This window comes from Protopterus annectens, chromosome 3.part0, assembly GCF_019279795.1.
Source record: "Protopterus annectens isolate FY-2018-M chromosome 3.part0, PAN1.0, whole genome shotgun sequence".
NCBI lineage: Eukaryota > Metazoa > Chordata > Ceratodontiformes > Protopteridae > Protopterus > Protopterus annectens.
In genome coordinates, this window is record NC_056731.1 from 318,215,722 (window position 1) to 318,239,199 (window position 23,478).

Consider the following 23,478-nt stretch of genomic DNA (forward strand, 5'->3'; position numbering starts at 1 on the left):
AACTAAATATTTTCCATAGTCTTTTATAATTATGTTTCAGTTTAATCCCTTCTTTCTCATATTTGTCAGTTCTAACACACACACACACACACACACCTTCATACTTCCCTTAATTTAGCTTCTTCTACCTACCTGCTATACTTTTAACTGTATGTCTAAACCTCTATGCTTATATAAATATCTTATGCAATCATATGTTATTATCTACTATATTTTTATAAGTGGATGTATAAACCACAATGCTCTTGTGTAAATGTCTTATGTATAGTATGTTAGCAATTGTTCTGGAGCTTTTCTCCCCGGTAAACAAATGTAAAATAAAATTCTTCCTTTCTTTACCTTTCACCTCACAGTGTTAATAATTATACAACTTTTTCTTGACTTTCAACCAAACATTGACAATATAGTATATAAAAAGCCTAAAATTCTTATTCATGACTCAAATGTCCTCTCCTGCAATTTCCAATGTAACCATTTCAACATTTCTTTCACAATTTGACGTTTGGTGATGAAAGTTCCTTTCCTTTTATCTCCTTCACAATTTATGCAATGTCTTCTGATTTCATGATTCCATTCTTTGGCACTTTCTGGTGATTTTTTTTCACAGATAGAAATAACAAATTCAATAAAATTCTTGCCCCTTTCAATGTTCCCTCAAACTTATCTATATTTATCATCTAGCAAGATACCCTGACTACCTCTTTTCCAGGCCAAATAACATTACACAAATTCCATATTTCTTCCTTAAACTGTTCTTATTTAGGGTACTGCCAAAAGCTGTGTATAAAATGTCATATTAAATCACTATCATAACTCCAACAAATGGGTGTAACACTCAAGATATATTCTAGAGAGTGTAAAAGTGCCTAAAAAGCATTAAAGCATTGTAGCATGTCTAGGGGCTAGAATAAGTCTTTGCCAATTGACGAATAACTGTAATATCTAACTCTAATACACATATGTTTTTGCTGCCAAAATGATTGAGAAGGTAGGAAGAAAGGTCACAGGTGCTGGAAAAGCAAGGCTAAAGGGGTGCATATAGGCTGTATATTTTGGAAATGTTAGTGGGTAAGAAAACTGATAAAAGAAGTATGAAATATTTGTGACCATCTTTTAGTGTGAATTTTGCATTTTGGAAGTTAAAGTTGGTCCAAGTAGAAGATGGATGCTGTAATTAACACTAGATTGGAGATGAACTGAAAAGAGAAAAAGGAAAGGCTAGAAAGTACAACAAACCAGCTAACTTTGAGGCTGATTAGAAAGGTAATTGGAGATATGAGCTGGTGAAATGGAGTCAAGTACAGATGGCATATAAAGAGGTACTAGGGTTCTACTGGATAGAAACAGGTTAAAGTAAGAGGGTTCAAAATGATGAAATGAGAAGGGGAAAGAGAATGTCATCATATTTATGAAGAAGACGGATGTGTCTTCTTTTTTTTTTGATAACATGAGATTAATTCTAAGGAGGCAAGGTTAAATGGGAAATTAGGGGGAGTAGATGGGAGGTGAGAAAAGGGGAAAACAGGCTGTGGCTATTGTGAAGAAAGGGCGACTGGCATAGTTTCAGGAAGAATATGTTTTTATTAAGACTGTAAACTGTGATATGCTGCCTTGCAGGATACCTGTGCACTATTTGGAATGTACACATAAGTTAACACTAAAGGTGTAGGATGAAAGTGTGACCTTTGCATAAAGGCAGACAGTTAACAAGTTAACCTTACCCAGTAGAAGCCCACCACCTATGTTGTTATGCCCAGATCTGCTGTGATGCATGGTTGCAGACAAGAAAAGCAGTGTTAAGAGGACCTGACCCAGTAACTGAAGTGCACCTACACAGACAGAAATGGCTTTGATTGCTTCAGCATAATGTCTCATGTTCTGTTGACCCTACAGATGTAGGCTGATGTCAAGCACAGCATATATTGTCTGTACCACAATAAAGTACAGATTTTATTTCCTCACAATGAGCAGACTGTGTAACTGTGTTTGTGTATCTTTCACCAAGCAAACAAAGTTGTACAGAAATCATCCCTTCAGTACTACATTGCAGTTTGTTATACTGTGTACAATGTTTTATAGCATAAAACATTGTTTGCTCTAGCTGCGTAAGATGAAATAATATGAGAGCATACTAGCCAAGTCCATGTCCATAGCATCAGTATATGTCCTCACTTCCTGGTTGCTCTGAGAGTGGCAGAACTACACAAGGTTGGCCTTAGCAGTTGTGGGCCCCAATTTGGACCATTTTTCTGGAGCCCCTACTCAGACCCCGCATTTGCCACCCTACCACTCCCCCACTTGGTGGCTGCTTGAACTTAAGTCTATTTCAAATTAGATGTCAGGAATGTATGCTAATTCTGTGTATTAAAGTAAAATAATATGTTTATTTATTAGCTTATATTTTGTCATAAGAAGCAAACTACTGGACTTCTGGATTGCCCCCAGTCAGATATCTCCTCTAGTTCTTCTATTAGGGTCTGCTTAACTTATTCAGGCACACTGTAAGTGAGCTGTGTAGTGGTTCACTTTGGTCTTGTGTCTACCTCATGTGGCACCAGATGAGTGCAACCTGGCTTACCAGTAAACATTTTCCTCATCTCCTAGCTTGTGAATAGATAGCTGCACACTTCTTTGTTGCTACCCAAGCACTTTTTATTTTAATTTATTTTCCTGTGTTTTCTACCTGTCTTCTTTCCTGTTTTCCCCTGATTTGGCTCATGCATTACTCTCCTTCATATACAAAGCCCAACAATTGTATGTACTGCAACAACTTTGTTCCTTATACATTTTCTCTGTAGAAACATTAAACTATACAATGTTAAGACAGTGTGCAGATACTCTTCTTATCATATCTCTCAACCTGCAGACATTAAAAATAGAAACAAAGGTCCTTGAAAAGTGGGTTCATCCATTCAAAAATATGGGCATCTAATTAGCATAAAATTAGAATATCAAATAGCAAATGACTCTTCCCTCTTCCAGGAGGAATGTGGAATACCACTCAGAAACACATTTAAAAAATAGAGTGACAAAAAAATGATAGAAAAATAAAAGCACATTATTAAAGAGATGGTGTAACATCTGTAAACTTTAAACAACTGTATTGCAAATTTCTACCACAGAAGGTCATTTATTTTCATTTCTGAAACAATTGGAGCTGTAAGATGTGTGTCCTCTTTCTATAAATTATTGATGCCACCACTGCATTGGTCGTGTAGTACAGTTTTCTGTGTTCTAAAAAGTCTCAAAAATCACGTGTGAGGAGCAGATTCAGAAAAGTGTGTCAAGGGGTAAATGAAGCCTGAAAATAGGGACATACCCCCAGAAATAGATGTCTGCCACCACTCAGCACATACACCTGATGTTTCACTTCTCTTGGATTATTTAACTCCTATCTGTAACTGAAACAAGCATTTCTCTGCCATACTGCTGAATTGGTAACATTGTTTCACAAGATTTAGTGGATCAGAATTTTACTATCATCACAGTATCTATATTTTGAATGCATACTAGAGTTTGTATCATGCGGTCTGGGACTGACTATTGCACAATCATTTCCTGTAACCTTATTCATAAACTCCATATCAATAAGAGAAGCAATTGAAAACTGTACCTCTCTATCATTCTTCCAAATAAGCCTGGTCTTATCGTCTGATACAGTAACTGGAGCGGTACACAAACCCAGATGGTTAATCCGACTAGTTTTGGGTTGAAAACCCTGTTAAGCACTCAACTAATACGAGAGTGCAAGCAGTTAAGTCATACAACAGGCATGAAGCTGCCATTACTAATAATACAGTAGCTACAAATATTGCACTTATAAGTACTGTGGGAGTAGGACTATAGTAGGAAAATGCCTTTGCTAGTGTCTCTTGGGCAAATCTCTGGGTCATGTAAGGTATAATGACCCTGTCTTAGCCTAGAGTGGGGCCCTATTGGGCCAAATTGGTCCAATTTGCCTAAGGCTGTCCTGCAACTACATATCCCTGTAAGTATGGTAACACCGCACTCTGCTTTGTTGTTTACCTATCATTCTGTAAGGCACTGCCTGATGTTCTCCAACACATGACAACAACTCATAATCCACAGAGCAGCTTAACAGTATCATAGTAGCATCTGGACCAAGCTGATTGTGAAACTGCTGCCCAGACTGCAATTATAGTAGGTGGATAAGTTGGGTGGGTGTGCCCCTCAGTCTGCCTTAGTACTTTGCATATTACAGTGATAAGTATAACACGCACTAGGCACAACAGACTGCCAGGTATAAAGTCATAGGAATTTGGGCAACATGTTGGCTTAGTTGTATCACTATTTCAGGATCCAAAGTTCAGTACTGACCTCCAGTCACTTTTTTTGCTCTCCCTATGTCTGTGTGCAGTTTTGGTGGGCACATACTTGGCTGTGCTTTGTGCGTGCATTTGGGAATTTTAGCAAATGTCACAAACATAGTAGGTTTATGGAACGTAGTTCTGATGATATGTTAAGTATGTATATAAACCAGTGATGGGGCACCAGGAATACAACTAAACTTTGATGATACTTAAAAGAGTATATATACCAAGAAATGCCTACACAGATGTGATTCATGTTTTTATCATACCCACTAACTAGGGTTTTCCACTAGGATAAATAAGTAGAGAGATAGATAAGGCAGACATTTGGAGATAGATCATTTTTTGTCATGTACTACTGATTGCTAATTACAGGCAAACTGACAACCAAATAAAGATAATTAGAAGTAGAGCTGCCTAGTATACAATTATGCATCTATATTACATTTCACACTGCATGTATAAGTCACACTCATTCATGCAACACAACAGCTTTTCATTACTGATATGTTCTGCTGATTTTACACCACCAACTTATAGTAGTTTAGCTTCTAAATGTACCTTCAAACTTCAGCCTCTCAGCAGTACAATGATGTACTTCTCAGATTTTATATTTTCTATTTGTGTTTAAGTAGTCCTTCTATTGTAAACGCATCTCCGTGTGAATAACAGTTCTGTCCTGATAAGCCTAAAATTTAAAAAAAAAAATGTTTTTTTAAAGCAGTATTATTTATGTGGAACTTTTCATACTGTGAAAACTGTGGTTTGAAGATTACATCAGAGAGAGAACATAAAGCTGGCATTGCCTACGTGTTGCCTAGCACATGGCAATTGAGGGTCATGTTGAGCTTTGTTGTTACATCTAGGAAAGGCAGCATATCCAGTGTAAAAACTGTGACAACAACAATGCGGTCCACAGATATAGTGAGAGTTCTGAAGCCATTACTTGAATTGTAAAGGGCTTGGCTGAAAGACTGGAGCTACACAGGCTATAAACACATTTCGGAAAAGTGAGCTGAGAGGGCAAAATGTACATTTTATTGTTAGATATCCAAACAATCAGATCTTATATTTTGAGTGTGTGAATAATATATATTTTAGTATGTTATACATACTATAGGTTCATAGGTTCATAGGTAGGTACTAGGCTATTGGCCCTGGGGCCTATACAAGCACAGCCAAAAAGGTACCTTGGCTTTTGCCACCCAAGAAAATTATTTTCCTGTGCCACTGTCGAGCAGAGCCACAGAAGTGATTCCTAGGGTGAATTTCCTGTTTCCCATCCAATCATCAAGATTTTTCTTTGTTTGCTATAGATAGGTAGTTTATTCCAGTGTATGGGAAGTCTCCGGGACAGGAATCTATCCCTCCAGCATGTTCTGTTTATTGTGGTGACACGGTTTATGTCCCTAGAGCATGTAGCTCAGAGGGATTGGGATTTCTTTAAATGGAGCATGTCCAACAGCTCTGGGTTTGACATAGCTTTGTATGTTAGGCAGAGATCACCTCTGAGTAGGCGATATGCGACGGAGTAAAGGTGGAGTTTTTTGAAACGGTCTGCATAGGGCATCTGATTGAGGCCAGTAATCCTCTTTGTGAGGTATTTCTGTGGCCTTTCCAGTTGTTGTAGATATCTTGTGAGGTACATACCAAAAGGGTCATTGTACTCTATAATGGGTCTAATGAGTGATGAGTAGAGGGAAACAATTACTTCTTTTTTCTGGATGAGAAACCTTTTGTGATGAGGTGTACCACGTAGAAGGATTTCCTGACTACTGTGTCGATGTGATTATCAAAAGAGAGACTACTGTCGATCTGTGTCCCAAGGTCTCTCATCACACTTTCGGTGTTAAGTATACTACCACCTGTGTTGTAGTTCATGGGTACAGAATTTTTACCAAAGGGGATGACAATGCACTTTTTGGCATTGAGCATGAGGCCATGGCTTTTACAACAGGCATCTGTCTCAGTGAGGCCCTTTTGTAGGATGTCCACATCATTAGGAATTTCAATTGTGGCTCCTAGTTTGCAGTCATCTACAAACTTTGTTAGCCTGTACTTCAGAGAAGTAGATACCAAATAGGAGAGGACCCAGGACTGAACCCTATGGTACTCCACTTGTTACTGGTCTGAAGTCGTATTTGGAGTCTGCTACTTTCACAGTGTTGGCTCTGTCAGTGAGCCAGTTGGCAACCCATCTTGTGACATAGGGATTTATACATAGTTTAGTGAGTTTATCTATAATTCCAGAGTGGGGGATGGTATCGAAAGCCTTGGCAAGATCTAGATAGGCTGTGTGAACCACCTTACCCTCGTCTACGGCTTTGATGACTACTTCAAAGAAGTCTATCAGGTTTAGGAGACATGATCTGCCTTTTACAAACCCGAACTGGGTGGGGTCCAGAGTTTGGAGATTACCAATGTCTTTGTTTATAGGTTCCATGATGATACGTTCCATGGCCTTGCAGACTAGGCTCGTCAGGCTAATGGGGCGGTAGTTCCCGGGGTCCGTGGTGGCTTCCCCCCTTCTGGAGTGGGATAACCGTCATTATGCGCCATTCAGCAGGCACAAAGCCTGAGGTGAGGCTATGATTGAACATGGTACTTAGGTGGGGTGCCAGTTCGTTCTGTAGTTCATGTAGAACGCAGCCTGGGATGTTGTCTAGTCCCATGGATGCTGTGTTCTTGGCTTTGGAGAGTGTGGTTTTTACCTGTGCAGCCATGATTACAGGAACTTTGCATTCTTCCAATATAGAGATGGGCTCTTTAGGGGGTGAGAGGGGGAGTAAAGTTAGCACTGATCCTATCTGCCAGGATGTTGGCAATATCAGTTGGGTCTGTATATTTAGTGCCTTTGTGCTGTAACTCAGAGCAGATCTGAGTGTTGCCATTGAGATTCTTGACATAGCTATAGAATGCTTTGTGGTTGTCTTTAGAATCAGTGGCAATTTTGTTTTCGTAACTAGCTTTGGAGGATTTTATCAGGGATCGCAGCTTCTTACTGAGGCTGACCATGGAGCTCCTCCACTCATGGGATTTTGCTCTCTTTTGCAACAGTTTCTTCCTTCTGTTGTACAGTTTGTTTATGGCAGGGGACCACCAGATTGTCTTTCTTTTTTTGGAGGATAGCGTCTTGGTTCTGTTTGGGCTAGCACGATCCATGCACTCGTGTAAGTGCTTATAAAGTGGAATTGTGTAGGATTCAATAGTCCTAACTGTATTGTCCATCTGCATGGGTGTCATGAAGTTCACCACCTCTGTCTTAAGAAGCATGAAGTTGGCTTTGGAGACATATTTTACCATGGTTTCCTTAATGGGGGGTGGGGGCAGGATGTGGATATCTAGGGTAATTAGCTTATGGTTAGATCGGACAAATGAGGCGTTGACTTCAGGAGTGGAACACCGGTCACTCATGTTGGTAATGACTAGATCTAGGATTTTGTTGCCCCTGGTTGGGGTGTGGATAAGGTGATCCAGGGCATTGGAGTTTATGAATTCCAGAAAGTATCGAGAGAAGGAGTTTTCCCAGTTAATGGTGGGGTAGTTGAAATCGCTAATTATTAGGGTGTTTGGTTGAACCCTAATATTTTCCAGTATATCAAGAAAAGAGGAGTGGGAATCCTGGGGCATGGTGGGGAATCTGTAGCAAGATACAATTTGGATTACAGTTTTGCCCAGAGTTAGTTGCACTTGGATAACCTCGGCTGCATTATGCTGAGCAACTAGACTGGAGGTGTGGATATCCTTAATGAATATGGACACACCTCCACCTTTGGTGTTCCGGTCCATGTTACATGGCCAAAAAGTGTGGTATGAGTTATAGCCTGGTAGTGCAGGGCTGCACTCTGGAGCCTTGAACCAGGTCTCGGTCACTGCACAGATCTCGATGTTCTCCATTTTAAGGAGTGCCTCAAGTGAGTGCATTTTGAGATTTAGACTTCTAGCATTGAGTAGCATCACCATCAGTTTTTGCTTGCCTGTTCCTGTTACGGTGGTGAATTTGTCATTTGAACCTTGCCTAAAAAAGGCACTATAGGGGCGGCAAGAACCTTAGCCAGTATCCGGAATCCCAGGGGTGACAGGTGCAGGCTATCTCTGGCAAAGCATCGTGGTCTGTCAACCATGTCATCCCAGGCAGACAGATACTGGATCCCTTTAGAATGACACCAGAAGCTTAGCCAATTGTTGAAGTCAATCATTTTGTCCTTGTACTGCGACATCATTCTGGGTGATGGCAGAATGCTACTCAGGGCTAGGGTCATACCTGCCTGTGCTACAAGATTGGAGAGCTCTTCCATGTCACTTTTCATGTAGTCCAGGGAGGTATGTCTCAGGTTGTTCACACCAACATGGACAATGACAGAGTCATATTTGTACTTGTTGTGGAGTGATCCGAGTGCGTGGGTTATGTGGTGGATCCTGGCACCCGACAGGCAGCTGACAGTAACCTTCTCCTTGTTTAGCCTAGTGAGTGGGACATCAGTGTGCCTGACTATAGAGTCACCTATGACTAGTGTGTTGGGTACGTTGCTTTGCCTTATTGGCTGTGGTTGAGTGGTACACTGAGTATGCAGCTATGTGTCATTTGGGTTGTGTTGGGGAGTGGAGGTTGCTTGCATTTCTGCTTTGGAGGTCTCTGTTGCTTGAGCAGATTATTATTGAGAGCCTCCACAAATGTTTTTGTGCTTCTATGTGTGGATTTTGGTGGTGTAGATTTAGTGAGACTATGTAATGAGTGTGGTGTGGTGCAAGTGTTTACCTTCTCCTCTTGACCGTCAAGTTCATTCTTGGTTGGAGAGAGCTTTACTTCCAGTTTGGCTAGATAAGTGCATCTCTCACAGATTGTAGTGTTGGGTGGTAGGAGGAGAGGGTTATCTGTGTACATGAGGCAATTTCTACATTGCCCCAAGATGCCCAGATTCATCAGATAGTCAGGAGAGAACACTGAGAGCTGACCCTTGGACATGCCTGAATACAAAACTATTTTCCTCTAGATAAGTGAGGAAAGTGAGTACAGGAGCTGTTTTTCTCTAAGCAAGTGAGGAAAATAAGTACCAAAACTGTTTTCCTCTAGGTAATGAGGAAGGTTGAGTGCTGTAGTAATTAGTAGGTTATTTAGTGCTTACAACAAGTTTAATATTCATTTGGTGCCACTGCCTTTATTGGTTTTAATAAATAATATTTATTTTAATTTGCATTGTCTAATAATAACTCTTGTTTTGAAATGGAAACACCATTCTAATGTTTTATTTCCAGAAACACAAAAGGTAAAACTGTGTCCATTTTCTGAGATACCTACCATTCTTATATATTAATCTACTAGAAAAATATTGGTTGAGATGTTTTCTATATCTGTTTTTAGCAAAATATTGTATTGTTTCATAATAATAGTAATAATAATAATACATTTTATTGATTCTTCACTAGGTATTGGACGACATGTGCCTCAAAAGCCACCAAGAGGTACCACTCGTGACCCACCCCAGTTAACAATACCCCCACCTCCTCCATACCCTCCTTCTCTAGAAGGTGAATTTATGGATGTATCACCATTTGAAAGTGACAGTTACATAACAGAAAACAAAGACTGGTCACCCAAATGTAGGTTCTTGAAAAATATACTCTTAAACGTATGGCATTAGTGGCTTTGTATGTGTCTTGTCTACAGCTCCTTCCTTCCTATATCATACTTTGCACTCTATAAATCACCTTTCATGTTAGGACTGTTTTCATTGACTGCTGCTTGTTGTTCCCTATAGCAGTTGATTCACTGGGTGGATTGGAGCACACTGTATCAAGTTTTAGTCAAATTTGCACAATAGCTTCACTCCTATGTGCATTCATTTTTTTAAGTACGGCTATGAGTGACATTCATGTGGTTATTAGGTGCCAGTGAGACAGAAAGCCAGCATAATTTTCACACGATCATGGTATTAACTACGTTTTGGCAGTTGTCATAAGGAGGCTAATACTTGGCAATGAAGGGTGTGAGTGCAAAATATTCTAAACAAATTTCTGCGACATTTCATCGAATGTTGATTGATTAATTTTTCTGAATAGCTTTTACTTTCTTTATCTGTTAAATTTGAAATGAGTAAGGCATTTAAAAGTACCTGTCCTGATTAAAGACACTACAAAATAGCAATAATACATAAAATAAAGTGGGTGCCTGATGTAGAGGTAGAATAAAATATGACCCAATGTGTAATGGTTGGCAGAGGACAGTTGGTAGATATACACTAGCCTGTTCACATATTTCTTTGGATATGAGTACACACACACACACACTCACACGCACACACACACACACACACACACACACACACACACACACACACACACACACACACACACACACAGATGCAGGAGAATTATGTGACCCTTAGTTAGAAGGTGTCTGGCATGCTGACTGTGTGTCCAGCACTAGCTGATAGAGCATGGACATAATAGAAGAACTATCCTTATTCATTATTTGCATCTTAACAATAGGTAAGTGTTGGTTTGTACTGGTCACCACTGTGCTTTTCTGAGTTTGTGACTGTGCAGCCATAATCAGACGGCAAGTGAAGCGACAAGAACACTTTTATTATATTTGCATCTTTTCAAGGCACTAAATGTGGTGTAATATTCTAACCCATGTACTATAGCTAGATCCACATGTGGCCTAGGTTAAGCTGTTTAGATTTCTTCTTTTGTCAGTTATTATTGCTAGTATGACATGTTATTGATGTATTTGGAATTATACACTTAATTTTTCTACTGTCAGTAGTATTTTAGATAAAGGGTTGGTTTTGTGTGTTGACTATTTTACATGTATGTATGTGTATATACATAAATATATATATATATATATATATATATATATATATATATATATATATATATATATATTTATGGGTCTACTTTGACCCATCGAAATTACACTTTATCGAATTCTACTTACCCAAATCCACTTCTCCAAAACAACATTAAACTGAAAGAATGGAATGCCGAAATCCTTTCCCTGTGAAAGGAACCACTTGGCCACCACGGAAAATGACCTCAACGAACTAAAACTAAACCCATCAAAGTACGGGGCTTCACGCACCCACACCGCCCTAATTAAATATACCAACTCCAAGATCGCACTACACTAAAGTAAGGGCAAAGTTCATGATGGTGGCTAAGTGGTTCCTTTCACACGGAAAGGATTTCGGTAGTCCATTCTTTCAGTTTAACATTGTTTCAGATAAGTGGAGTCGGGTAAGTTGAATTTGATAAAATATAATTTCAATGGGTCATGCTAGACCCATATATATTTTATATATATATATATATATATATATATATATATATATATATGTATATATGTCTATAATATATTATATACATATATATGTGTGTGTGTGTGCGTGCATGTATGTCTATATATATCTATATATATATCTATATATATATATATATATATATATATATACACACACACGCATATATATTTGGTGCTATCTAGTACTGCATGTATTGCATGTGTGAAGATTGGGTGAAGATAGATGAAGGCTTGTATGAGTTCACAAAGATGCCCTTTGGGATGAAGAATGCCCCAGCAACTTTCCAGAGGCTGGTAGATCATATCCTAGCAGGAGCAGGATGGTTTGTCATTGCTTACCTAGATGATATTGCCATCTATAGCCATTCCAGGCAAGAGCACCTTCAACATGTCAGGGAGGTACTGGGCAGACTACAGAGGGCAGGGTTGACCATTAAGCCAAGCAAATGTCAGGTGGGTATGGCAGAGTTCTCCTACCTAGAACATAGAGTGGCGAGTGATAAGATAAGGCCAGAACCTGCCAAAGTGGAAGCCATTCAGGCATGGCCTGCACCTGTTACTAAAAAGCAGGTGAGGGTATTTTTAGGGACAGCAGGGTACTACAGAAAGTTCGTCCCCAGTGATAGTACCATAGCTGCTCCCCTCACAGACCTGACAAGGAAGAACAGGCCAGATAAGGTAGTGTGGACCCCAGCAGGCATTCCAGAAGCTTAAAGAAGCTTTGGGAGGACCTCCTGTGTTAGCCAGTCCAGATTACAGCAAAGAATTTGTTGTGCAGGTGAATGCTTCGAACCATGGGGTGGGGGCTGTACTTAGCCAGATTTCTTCAGAGGGGGAAGAGCACCCAGTGGTTTATCTCAGTTGTAGCCTCCAACCCAGAGAGGAATGCTATGCAGCTGTAGAAAAGGAATGTCTAGCCATAGTGTGGGCACTGCAGAAACTTCAGTCTTATCTGTATAGAAGGAAATTCATTGTTATGACAGATCACAACCCCCTAACATGGTTAAACAGGAGCCTGTCAGCAAAATGCCAAGTTGCTAAGATGGAGCCTGGTGTTGCAAGCATATAATACGTCCATGCAGCACCGCAATGGGATTAGCAATGCCAATGCAGTTGGGCTCTCAAGACAGGGAATGGGGTAAGGTGTACTCAGATAGACCTATCTCCCTCAAGCAGCATTTCTCAAGGGACACTTGAAAAACTAACTTGAGTTCTCCGGGGGGGGGGGGGGTATGTGAAGATTGGGTGAAGATATATGAAGGCCGTCAGCCTAGCCAAATAGAATTTTGGAGATAATTCTGTCATCTGTACATATTAATGTAAACCACAGGCTTGTATTCTTAAATGGTAAAAATAGTGCGACATGTGGAACTGGAAAAAAATGTAACAACAGTGCACTCTGCTGACCAAATAAAGCATGTTGTGACCCTTTGATGTAAATACAGCTCCGGCCAGTCTAGATGAAGGAATTCTTGCTATTGTTTTAAGGCCAGAGTTAATGGCCAGAATTTGCATGCATAAATGTCCTTAATGGCTTTGCTTCCTGACCTGGTGTGAGCTTACTAAAGAATGTAGCCTGTTAGCCGGGGAAACCCAGGGAAGTGTGAAGAATGATGTAATGTGGACCAGGAATGTGATTTTAAAAACAGAGGGAATCAGAGAGCATTAAGCATTTTTGTCTTGACCATCACAACTCATCAGCACTGTCTTGCTCTATATGTAAGTTTATCTTAGAGTTGTGTTTTCTCTTAGAAATAGCTTGAAACTAGAAGGATTGGACTAAGTGTTTTTCTGTGATGTCAGAACTGTACTACTGAATTATTTTAAGTATATCTCTGTGATCTCTGAACTCTTGACTAGCACCGTGTAGTAAAAGTATTGTCTTGTGTTTTGACTATTTGTTATTAAATATTTTTAAACCCTTTCAACTGTGGCCGTTTCTGTAGTGATAATTTAAGCTCTTTAGACTACTTGCATGCCTTTGGTTAATTGTACAAAGCCACTCCAATATCTTTAGCCGTGAGCTATACTACCAATTGGATAATAATATTGCACAGTAATAATTGGACACCCCTTTTAAGGGCCTTTGAGTAGCTGATAAGTAGTGGGTGGTGGCAGCTGGTACTACCGTATAGTCTAGGAAAATGGGGCACAGCTGGAGAACCTGTGCCAGCCTTCCCCAGGAGTGTCTGTGTGGTTGTATAAACTCTTCTCAAAGAGTGTCTGTGTGTGTGTGTGTGTGTGTGTGTGTGTGTGTGTGTGTGTGTGTGTGTGTGTGTGTGTGTGTGTGTGTGTGTGTGAGCTACTTGGGCAGGGACACGAAGCACTGGTTGGGCAGAGAGAATGCTGGAGGTTTTAGCTTGTCCACTGGGCTGAGATCTGGACCCTATAGCTGTGCCATTGGGGAGTCTTACTGGGGACCTGGAGAGCAAGGGAGCAACCAGCCCCAGACTGACTGTGACCTCTGTGTGCTCTTAAGGGAAATTGCACTTTTCTGTGTGTATTTGTTATCCTTTCCTCCTGTATGAGACGCCCCTCACTGGTGTTAGTGGTGAGAATTGAGGCTCCTTGATTGCTGGGCCAGGGCACGGGCATCACAGGATGGCTTAAGCCATGTAGCCAAAACAAGGAAAGAAGCAAGGCTGGGAATGAGGTATAAGTGTAGCTTTTCTGTTACGAGAGTCACTTACTGCTTCACACACTAATATGTAATCATCTGTTAGCCCTGGAAAAGAAGCAGTAGTTGTGAAAAATATATAGAGACATGCTGAAGATAATGGCAGCAGAATGTGTCTCTTTTAAGGCTTGTATAGTAGTAAAACATTTTTCAAATGACCTGTCTTGGTTTGAGGACCACTATGCACTGGACTTTGAGGCAATTGTACTCTCTTGCAAAAAATCATAATTCAAAAAAACATAAATGAATACCACCCACTTGGTTTCATGTATTTGATTAATTCATCCACCAAGCAGATGCTGTTATCACTGCACAATACATACCTAATTTGATCCTAAAAAAATGCCCCAAACCTTAAGCAAGTGGGCACATTGGCAAACTACAGGTATGAGCACCTTCTCATCTATGCAGTCTAGTATTAGAATCTTGTAATCAGTTTGTGAAATACAAGGATGTCAGAATCCAAAAGTGCCTCTTCTTTAAGCTCATAGAATGGGATATGAGCATGCACAGATTCTTTACTACATACCAAAAGTGGAGGATATTTAATTGTATCCTATTCAGCCTTTTGAACAATAGACCCCCTGAATAAAACAAGATGCATGAAAGAAGAATCCCTCCCTTCAACTTGCAACTGAAATCTCAGCGGGAGTTGGGCTATATAAGCTATAGGGGGTGTGGGGCTGCAGGACGACTAAAATAAGAATTTGCAAAATAACCAAGGCTCACATAGTGGTGCAGGTACAATCGAAATTTTAAAATAAAGGCTGAGAAAGTGCAGTTCTCAAAAAGTTTGTTGTACAAAACATAAAAAAAAAATGGTCAAGCTGTTTCGTCACTGCTAATAGGACTTTTTCAGAACTGTTATCACAAGTATACCTCTCAACTGTACAGATTTTCACAAAATGTCCAGATTTTTGCCTCATAATTTTGGTCTGTTTTTCTTAAAATTGTGGTTTTTTTGGCAAATTATTGGCAAATCATTAAATATTGAAGTTAGAAAATAAACAGACATTTGAGATTCAGACTTCATACCCTTCAAAAACTCATGCTAATGCAAAAGTTATTATTCTCTCAACTTTCTAAGTTTGTAAGAGCAACATTTAAAAATTGTCCCTACTTTTGGGCCTTTGTCCCACTTTTATTTATGGCTTTGTCAAGATTTCTTTCTCTAAGAGGTTGAAAGGTATGATCACAAGCTAACAACTTTGTTTAAATAATCAAAATACCGAACATGTGACCTAATCACAACAATTAAGTTGTAATAAGACAATAAATAATTAAAAGGACATATGCACTACAAATAGTGAAAATGCAACATGAACGCTCTCATTCTTGGCTCGTATCAAATAAGCTCTTGACTGTTTGTTTTTTACGTGCTGAACTTTTGAGAACTGCACTTTCTCAGCATTTAGTTTCAAATTCTGGTTGTTTGTACCGGTACCACTACGTGAGCCTTGGTTATTTTACAAGTTTTATTTGGTGTAGCTGCACAAACATATGCTAGTATGGGTTAAAATAGGAATTCTTTTTCAGTATTTTAAATTTAGATATTTTGAGTGTTATATATTTTGACAGAGCTGGCATGGATGGATATATAATACATGGATCTACTTTGAAAGGTCGAAATTCCAAACCTTTGAAATTCAGTCTGCAGAGACCAGAATATCAAAGTTTTGGAACTTAGAAACTTCAATAAAATAAATAAATAAATAATGTTTTTGTAGGGAGGAAATCCCCCTGAACCCCCCACACTCTCTACTAAATAAGTATTCCATCTCTGAGATCACACTACAGTGAGGATGACGTTAAATTTCCCATTCTGCACTGTACAATGATCTCCATTAAGAACGTTTGAAGTTCTAAAACTTCGATATTCTAGTCTTGGCAGACTGAATTTCAAAGGTTTGGAATTTCGACCTTTCAAAGTAGACTCATTTTATATATATGTATATATATATATATATATATATATATATATATATATATATATATATATATATATATATATATATATAGGCACACTTTTTATGTATATGTATTAATGTGCTTTCAGTACAGGTACCAGTGTTTTTTTTTTGTTTTGTTTTTTATGATTTTATAATTATGGTTGCTTAACAATATGTTGGCATTGGGTATACTTACCTTTCCAGTCATTCATACCCCTCATCCCCCCACCCCCACACACATAGCTAGAAAGATAGGTAGATAGATAGATAGAAATATTGATATCCAAAAGACCATTTCACTGCAAAAGAACCTGGGTAAAATAGCTGAAAGTCCATTTCACCGAAAGACAATTTAATCATATTCAAAATAACTAAAATATGATAGAATCAAAAAGGTGGCAAGCCCCCTTGCTTTGTCCCCTTACCCCCGTTATGAATTTCATAGTCCAACAACTATGTATAAAAGTGAAAATACCATACACAAAGAATCACTGGCAATGCACATATACAAACCAAATCAGCAGTGATTATGTACAGGTCGCTTCAAACAACAGCTAAAGCTTCTTCCAACACATCCAAGGTTTCCCCTTCTGTATTGTAGAATTACATCCAACTGTACCATATTAAATAAAATGGTCTTTCAAATTGTCTTTCAGTGAAATTGACTTTTGACCATTTGCACTAAGCCATGCACCAGTGAAATCCTTGGCTGTGCATGTCACTGTTGCTGTGACTCTCCGACCCAGTGTGCAAAAATGGGGAAAAAGGGGTTGTGCATGGATGGATGGATCATGGATTTCTTGCTGAATACATTAATCTTTGCAAAACTGTGTTTACAATATTTATTTTTTGTTATTTTTAAAATTTTTCCGATTCTATGAATCGGCTTTTTCGAAAGTGCACTTTCATGTAAGTGGGCTCAGCCTTCTGTTTTTCGATAAACTGTGTTTTCGACAAACAGAAGTAGACCTATATATATATATATATATATATATATATATATATTTATATATATATATATATATATATATATATATATATATATACACACACACACACACACACACACACACACACACACACACACACACACACTCTGAGTTTATGTCAGAACAACAAAATACAAAGGTAAGATCACGAGCTCAAATACAAAAAGCATTACATAATATTTTCCATTTAATTTTTGGAAAAATGGCATACCTGACATTTTTATGTTTACCTGGCTTCTGCAAGATTGTTTTTGTAGCTTAGTGCCCAGATTCTGATGAGTATATTTTATCAGTTTTTTTCGGTTGTCAAATAATCTTATTTTTTTATTAATTTTCTTTATAAAGCTACATTTAATTGACCTTTCTGCTTATTAATGGTTGTATTTGATATCTAATGTTTCTGTACTATTTCATTGTCATTTCAGTATATTTGTGAAACTGGAAAAAGATGTTACTTAAGAAACAAACAACATATGCATCAGTAAAAGGACTGTCAGGAAGCATTCTTGTGATTTTGATTTCATGTCTCTTTTTTTTCTGTTTTCTCTTTCATTTTGCTTATGATTGCCTTTTATCTTACTGTTGTATCCAAATTCTTTATTTATGTTTTATTTTACTCTTACATTTTCTGTTCTCTTGTTTCTTTTCTTTCTACAGTCTACTGTTGTGCACCCCTGTCTACTCGTAAAACACCTCTGGCAGCCATGAATTCTTCCTGTGGTTTCCAGCATCACTGACCTCTGACCTCTTCTGCTGATTTCTCTCACCTTTGCCTATACTCTGCTATCTACTCGGTGTTGCTGCTGGTGCTTCCTAATGTGCTTTTGTACTCAGAGGAGGCCATTTGTTTCTAATTTTGCATATGTGAATACTTCAGATACTTGATACATAATAAGGGTTGGCATTTCATGAAATTCAAATTATGTTAACTGTCCAGAATTTTTGTACCAATATGAAGTGTGAATTCTACTTGAGTTTTAGCGGAAACTGTAAATTCAGTTTAGAAGTAGTTTCATTAACATATAGCTCTGTAATGCTGCAGTGTGTAAGCATAGAAGCATAACAAGGGGTTCGGCTACACCCATCTGTTACAGTATTTGAAAGTTAGGGGGTATGGCATTAATATGGAGGTCACATATGTCTACACAGATTTTACAAAAGTCAGCTTGACTTTCTGCAGTGCCTTAATATTTTCAGACTTAAATGCTTTAATGTAAAACAATTTTCTACCATTGAAACTCATATGATTCTGTTGTACATTATGTTGATATTTTTCACTTTTGTAATATTGCAGCTTATTCAGTTTTGCCTCTCATATGATTGTTTTTCTTATACTGTTCCACAGAGTATTTAATTGTAACAAAACACAGTTTTATTACAGAAAGGATAAATTCAGTGTATTTTGCTACATGGTTCTATATTAATGTGATATAACGTGATAGGCAGTTCTAGCAGTGTTTCACATGTTTCTGGACCCCATGGAAAAAAATGTGTTTAACTGTAAAAAACATAGCTTTATTATAGAAAGGATAAATGTAGTGTATTATGCTAAATTGTTCTAGATTAATGTGATATAAGAAAACAGGCAATTGTAACAATATTTCACGTTTCTGGATCCCCGGGGAAAAAAAACTTATGTTCAGCATTGTATGACTGGAAACTGACCCCTTCAGTATCAAGAATTGTGAACTGACCACATATAGGTCAGCAGTTCCCACTCCAGTGCTTGATTATTGACCTTTGTACACCATGTCCAGACTGAGCTCTATACTGCACTAATTTCTAAGACAAGTTTACATTTTCTGCTTGTAAGAGAAACATTAATTGTATTGCGCTCCTCTTGAGTTTGATATCCCTTCATCTTTTAAACTTACATAGATACCTAGCCATGAGTGTCCATGTATATTTATCAGAATAATGCAACATAGTCTTACTCAGTGTACTACGGATGTAGTCATGAAATGGGATTTGAGAGTGGTCAGTTTACACACACTATTAGCTTTCTAGAAATAACATCAGAAAGCTCAGGCTGTCTCCTGAATGTGAGAATGCAAAGTAAACAACTTTCATACACTTCTATGCTTATTCCTTCGCCTTCAGGTTTTGCCAAGTATCTGAGCTTCTTTAAAGTGATTTCTTAATAAGTATTTATTAAGGAAACAGAAACATTTTCAATACAAGAACCAGAATTCTTCCTGTTCATGTTCAACGCAAGTATCTTAACTGAAATAACAGAGAGTGGATGGAGGTATCTGTTACTAGAAATTATGGATGTGGAAGTCCCTGATTCTTCAGCACAAAGCCTTCTGGTGGATAAATGTCATTAATACACATCACCTTGCATGGCATCTGACTTTGAGATAAACTGATTCCATGGATAATTAAATCAGATTTTACAGAAATGGTCATATGTAACCAGTCAGTATCAACTCATTTAGCAACATAGTATAATAATGCTAGCAATAAGTGAAACATTTTATAAGAGTTTAAAGTAATTATGTGACTCATATTATTAACAAAACTTATTCTGTCTGAGCTCTAAGAGAAGTTAACTTCACTGTTGGCAACATATTTTTGTTCTTAATAAATTTGTCTGTCCATTCACCTTCAGTGCATATTGGGATCGCGTTTCATTTCTTAGGTCATACATAAAAGCAGATCTGGCATTTGTACTTTACATTTGCTGTATTTTGCAACACCAGAAGCTCGTATTATGTTCCATGATGAAATATCTTTAGCTATGTGACCTTGCAAGTAGTATTAGCAGTTTCACTCTGTTCACTAGCCTAGGAATAGTCCTTTGACCATGAATATATTTTGGTATATTTGTTAATGTCACCATCTGTATTGCCAAAGTTTAAGTCATCAGTTTTTCATCTACCCGGTGTTTGTCCACCAGACAACCTATCTGCAGTGCCCATTTGTAAAATACTGGTGTTTATAGCCAGGTCAAAAATTGGCTTAGATGAAAGTGGAGGGATAAACTACGGCCTAGGTGTCCCAAGTTTTATTAGCAACTTGGGGATCTGATCTGTTTAGCTGATATGGAGAGGATAGGTGTTACTATAATGGAAGGGCGGGGGGGTCTGGGTCTTGAGTTGCCATGTTTCCCCAATGAATAGGCGTGTCAGACAAGGAAGCTACCCGGGACATATGTGACTCACCAAGTACTTCACAGTAACTGCCATTCCAGGTGCATGTAAAAGCACACTTATGTGGGAAAGGTGTAGTGAACACTGCTATACCATGGATTGTGCATCCCCTACCTAAGGGAGGAGTAGATCATAAACAGAAAACCCCTGAAGCCTGCAGGTATGATGCCTCTTGCAGCTGACTTTCCCCCAAAAGGAATGAATGGGCTAGCTAGGCAAATGAAAGAGCTGATGGTCAACAGGTAATGAGAGGAAAAAGCACACAGAAAAATAAATGAAATGATGCCCTTCCAAATCTCATTATGATTGAAAATATTTGGATATGCTGGAATATGCCTGAATGCATGCTACAAGATAATTGGCCTCCTCCCACTTTAACTTTTGCTAATAGATCTCATTCTATGGCTCAGATCAGAGCAGATGAACAGTATTGTAATAACCCCATAGATGTTAATAGTGTAAAATGTACCTATTCTAAAACCCACAACACCTCTAGTCAGAAGAACCTGTTTATGATGTATAAATTCTATTGGTAGAAATAAGTTACATCACTTACATAAGGTCTACCTGCAATTGCACCTCCCAGTAACTAAATGCCCTATCCCTCCTTTCTTTGCACAGTCTACTTTGCTTTCTCTTTCCACTGTAACCTTTTCACTGATTGGCACTGAGTGACCCACTGATGTAATGATAACCTCCAGCTTACCACTCACCTGTTTGTAAATAATTCCTCCTCATCTTTAGTATGAAGTAGTTCAACACATTTAGCAAGTTCTGTCCTTTCCTCACTTCCTTATTCTTAGTATTGAGTCTTATTCTCATCACATGACGGTACTGGGATCTATGGCATATGTTTAGATCCTCTCCATCCCCCAAACTGCAGATGTTAAGAGTACGTACATATCTATAGCTATCTTTATAACCTGCTCCCTATAGCATCCTTCCCTTATTCTGTTTTGTTTGCCTTTTGTGGACCATCTTCACTACCCACCTGTTTTCAGGTCTCACATATTATCACTGTTTGATAAACTGATGAAACAATTTAAGCCACCTTTGGTAATCTGATCTTCTTCTTCTTCTTCTTTCGGCTTTTCCCGGTTAGGGGTCACCACAGCGGATCATCTGTCCGCTCATGATTGGCAGTGGAATTTTATGGTGTCGAGTTGCCAGCCCAGCGCCCAACCTTCCACAGAAGGCACACACATGCACACACTCACACCTAGGGCCAATTTAGTGTGTCCAGTCCACCTACTGCATGTCTTTGGGATGTGTGAGGAAACCGGAACACCCGGGGGAAACCCACGCGACCACAGGGAGGACATGCAGACTCCACACAGAAGGCACCCCAGCCGAGAATCAAACCAGAGAACCTCTTGCTGTGAGGTAGCAACGCTAACCACTGAAAAACCGTGGCCGTACTGGAGATTAATTCTGACTCCTTTATGTGCAGAACACCACCCATTCCTGCATATTCTGTTGGGGAGAACCACTACCAGTTTGTAGCCTTCTCTTTTGCCTATCTTTGCTTCCTTTGTCGCATTCATGCAGTCACCTGTCCTAACATTAGATAATAGAGTGGTAAATTTTTAAAGCATTTTCCTGTAACTGAAAGAAACTGGCTGCTGGCAGGGCTGTGCAAGAATTGTCTCTGAACCAGCAATAATACCTGGTCTTTTGTCTTTGTAGTGGGTATGACTGTAGCATAACTCAAGCCCTACATGTAAATTTTTCAGTATCATTGGAGAGATAGAGGTTATTTAAATATTATTAGTGGTAGAACTCTTCATCTAGCAGATTGGAAAGAGGTACGTACTGTGTAGACACAGCTAATGCCAAGTTTGTCTGCACATATGTGGGCTGACAATTCTACAAACATTTTGGACAACAAATCAGGATATTCAGTTTTATACTGAGCGTTTAGGTGCAAAGGGAATGCAACTCTTGCACATTGATTTCTGAGTACCAAGTCACAATTACTAATAATGTTTATTTTTGTGGTCGGCCACCAAGATGGCTATTTTTTTTAATTTCCTGTCATACTTAGTTTTGGTAGGAACTACTAACTGTATGCATTTTTCTAAATGGGTGCAGAATTCCTTTGTGAATCTTTCTGCTATATTAAGGTCTGGGAAGGTGCAGTCATAAGTGAATGTTATTTCATCACATAGTAGGTTGAGATTGGCATGTCTGCAGTACGTAAATTCAGTGGGGTTGGTTGTAGGTGCTTTTGGGAGTTTAAAGGAGAGGGTCACAAGCTTATGGTTAGACTTCACTGGGGAAGGAGACACCAGAGGATTAGTGCCGTATTTGTAATAGTCAGGTCAAGAATGCTGTTCCCTCTAGAAGGTTTATTTACCAGCTTCTCAAGTGAATTTTTGTTTACCAAGCCTTGGAATTTTTGGGCATATTCTATGTTGAAGGTATAGGTGTCCCAGTTTACCGGAGGGTAGTTAAAGTAGCCCAAAATAAGGGAGGTTTTGCTTATAGGGAGGTCTATAGGGTGGTGCAGTGGTGCAGCATTTAGCATTGCCACTTCACAACTAGAGGTTCTCCAGTTTGATTCTTGGCTGGGGTGCCTTCTGTGTGGAGTGTGCATGTTCTCCCTGGGTTCGCATGGGTTTCCTCCCGGTGCTCCGGTTTCCTCACATATTCCAAAGACATGCATCTGAAGCTTTTCTCCCCAAGCCTCCTGTGAAAATGGGCTCTGTCCCAGTCGGACGTTCGTGGTAAACAAATGTTAAGTAAATAAATAATAAGTAAATAAATAATTTAGAACATGGAAGAATCTTACATGGTCATCTGGGACAAAGAAGGTGTTATGTAGCATCTACTTCTGTTCGTATAGTTTGCTCACAATAAGACACTTAATAGATAGTGCTTTATCTTTTTCACACTTACAAAACAATAATATTAACAGACCTAACATGCATTCTAAAAGTATTTTCATTTTAAAACAATACCAGAACCTTCTAGTATATATAGGTCTGAGCACTCGACATTCTGAATAATTGCATTACATTATGCCTTAAAATTAAGGTGCTTCTTTCCTAAATAGTGTCACTCAAAAAGACTAT

At 38.7% G+C, this 23,478-nt stretch overlaps 1 protein-coding gene across 3 annotated transcripts in view; it reads left to right on the forward strand.

Moving 5' to 3' along the window:
• COBL (cordon-bleu WH2 repeat protein) overlaps positions 1 to 23,478 on the forward strand; it is a 1,839,636-nt gene that overhangs the window by 1,481,794 nt on the left and 334,364 nt on the right. For all 3 annotated transcript variants that reach the window (XM_044064790.1, XM_044064791.1, XM_044064793.1), the window contains one exon: positions 9,759 to 9,932. In XM_044064790.1, the coding sequence (XP_043920725.1) occupies positions 9,759 to 9,932 (174 nt within the window). The remainder of the gene's footprint in view (positions 1 to 9,758; positions 9,933 to 23,478) is intronic.